This window comes from Tachysurus fulvidraco, chromosome 14 (assembly GCF_022655615.1).
Source record: "Tachysurus fulvidraco isolate hzauxx_2018 chromosome 14, HZAU_PFXX_2.0, whole genome shotgun sequence".
Taxonomy (NCBI): Eukaryota; Metazoa; Chordata; class Actinopteri; order Siluriformes; family Bagridae; genus Tachysurus; species Tachysurus fulvidraco.
The window spans coordinates 26,807,081-26,809,988 of record NC_062531.1 but is presented as its reverse complement, the minus strand read 5'-3'; the positions used below and the strand labels follow the sequence as shown (position 1 = coordinate 26,809,988).

The 2,908-nt window shown below is 44.5% G+C and overlaps 1 protein-coding gene across 1 annotated transcript; it reads left to right on the top strand.

Moving 5' to 3' along the window:
• Positions 1–701: 701 nt before the first annotated feature.
• On the top strand, positions 702–2,862 carry gadd45ga (growth arrest and DNA-damage-inducible, gamma a). Its single transcript, XM_027171073.2, has 4 exons — positions 702–969; positions 1,252–1,359; positions 1,489–1,699; positions 2,181–2,862. The coding sequence occupies exons 1-4, from the start codon at positions 920–922 to the stop codon at positions 2,292–2,294; spliced, it is 483 nt and encodes a 160-aa protein (XP_027026874.1). The 5' UTR covers positions 702–919; the 3' UTR covers positions 2,295–2,862.
• Positions 2,863–2,908: the final 46 nt, after the last annotated feature.

Genomic DNA, 2,908 nt, shown 5'->3' with positions numbered 1-2,908 from the left:
GTGGGCTGAGTTACGAGGCAAGTCTTGGATATCGGCTTCGTTTCATGTTCCACTTCTAGCCAATCAGCGCGTACCTGAGAGACTGAGTGTGGCTCTGATTTGCATGTGCTGGAGCCAATCAGAGGCGAGCACAAGTCCTCGCAGCGCTGCGGAGAAACTCCGCGTGCTGACTTTATAAAGAGCGACTGATGCTGCAGAGATACACAAAGAGCTCCAGAAGAGGACTGATAACACACTTACACACTCCTACACACTTACACACTATTACACACTCTTACACACACTCTTACACATTCTACACACTATTACACACTCTTACACACTATTACACACTATTACACACTATTACACACTCCTACACAATCTTACACACTCTTACACACACTCTTACACACTTACACACACACTTACACACTATTACACACACTCCTACACACTTACACACACACTTACACACTATTACACACACTCCTACACACTATTACACACTCCTACACACTTACACACACACTTACACACTATTACACACACTCCTACACACTTACACACACACTTACACACTATTACACACACTCCTACACACTTACACACACACTTACACACTCCTACACAATCTTACACACTCTTACACACACTCTTGCACACTATAACACATTCTACACACTCATAAACACTTATACATTCTACACACTAACACACTCTTACACACACTTACACACTCCTACACACACAAAGAGCTCCGGAAGAGGACTGATAACACACTCCACACACTCTTACACACACTTACACACTCCACACACAAAGAGCTCTGGAAGAGGACTGATAGCACACACTTACACATGCTTGCACACTCTTACACACTCCACACACTCCTCCACAACACCCTGTAGCAGATTATACACAGAGCTGATCTTTAAACATGACATTTGAGGAGATTTGTCAAGACAACAGCACAGAAACAAGCAACAGGTAATCATCATCATCATCATCATCATCATCATCATCATCATCATCATCATCATAACAATAATAATGATGATGATTATTAGTATGTTGTTTTTATTTAGTGCATTATTTGGTTTATTTGCCAGACACGACTTTGCTTATTACACTTGTTTATTGTTTAATTTACTATGTATAGATGTTTAGTGTGGTTTAATGCTGTAGACTAACTTTTATGCACGTGTCAGTAGCGTGCATTACAAAAGGCTGTGAGTTAAAGGGAACGTTGCACGTGTTGTTCTTGTGTAGAGTGCGCATGTGCAGTGCAGGTCGGGTTCTGGAGGAGGTGTTGGTTTCGTCCAAACAGCAGGACAGACTAACAGTGGGAGTGTATGAGTCTGCAAAAGTCATGAACATGTGAGTGTCTGCTGTGTTTCTTTTGTACGTGCATGAGGACAGCGGAGTCGTTACTGAACCCTAACGTGTGTGTGTGTGTGTGTGTGTGTGTGTGTGTGTGTGTGTGTGTGTGTGTGTGTGTGTGTGTAGTGACCCGGACAGTGTGGCTCTATGTGTCCTTGCCTCAGGTGAACAGTATGAGTGGGATGTGGCGCTGCAGATCCACTTCACCCTCATCCAGTCTTTCTGCTTCGACAATAACATCAACATCGTCCACGTGCACGACATCGAGCGGCTCGCGCACACCGTCAGTGACGCGGTCACGAGCGATAACGGCGACGCTCACTGCGTGTTGGTCAGGGTGAGTATCAGTAATAAAACAGTGTGAGTAGAGTGTAAAGGCTGTGTTTTATTGTATACACCAGACACTTGTGCAGTAGGTGTGCACTTGTTTACTAATGCACTCTTAGTGAACACGGGGTTTGAGCACCAGACCTGGCTTCTACACCCTACACTACATGCCCAGGACATAGTGCACGAGGACAGCCAGTCGTTACTGCACCCTAACGTGTGTGTGTGTGTGTGTGTGTGTGTATAGTGACTATACTAGTGAACAACACACATGGTGTTAGCTTGTACGAGCTCTGAAGGTTATATCCAGGGAACTGCTAGTTCTAGAAGGCTGTTGAGAAGGTTCTCTTATATTCTGAGATGCTAGCTAAGGTGTTACTAGTTTAACCTATAACCTGTTAACCTACTTGGTTGCTAATGTGTTGCTATGTGGTTGCTACACAAACCCACTCGGTTGCTAATGGAGCACAACTTCCTGTTTCCCTCTTCAGAGACCGAGTGAGGCGGCTTGGAAGGACACGGGTCTGGAGAAGCTGACCGTGTTCTGTGAGGAGCGGAGAAGTGTGTGTGAGTGGGTTCCTACTGTCACACTCCCTGAGCGATGACGTGCACCAGCCGGCTGGGTAACAATTTCACCAACCACCTAACAGGACGAGTGTCCTATGCGTCAGTCCGTCCAGCTGACGGGAGTTTAGTCTGGACCAAACCGGAGCTGTGTGCGTCCCCGTCCCTGTGTCCGTCCGTGTGTCCCCGTCCCTCTGTTTGTCCCTGTGTCCGACCGTGTCCCCTTCCGTGTCCCCGTCCCTGTGTCCATCCTTCTGCAGCAAGCACACAGAGCATGCAGAGTGTTGCATGAAAGGACAACTGGAAGTAAAGTGATGACCTGGAGGAGAAGTGAGAGCTCAGATGAACTCTTGTGTGTTTCGGGATGTGTAACAGGAGGAGAATCAGGAAGTGAAGACATTTTATCATAATTGATTGTTTTTTTTTTTCTTTTCTGAAGGACATTTGGGACGTTGGATTAAGAAATGTGAACTACAGGACTTCCTGTTCATAATGGATTTAACTTGATTATTTATTTATTTATTTATTTATTTATTTATTTATTTATTTATTTATTATTCTCTGTAAAAGCTGATCTGATTTCATGTTATAATAAAAAACTTAAGTTCAGCTGAATTTGTCTTTCTTCTCCTAAATTACTAGAGCTTCAGAAGGA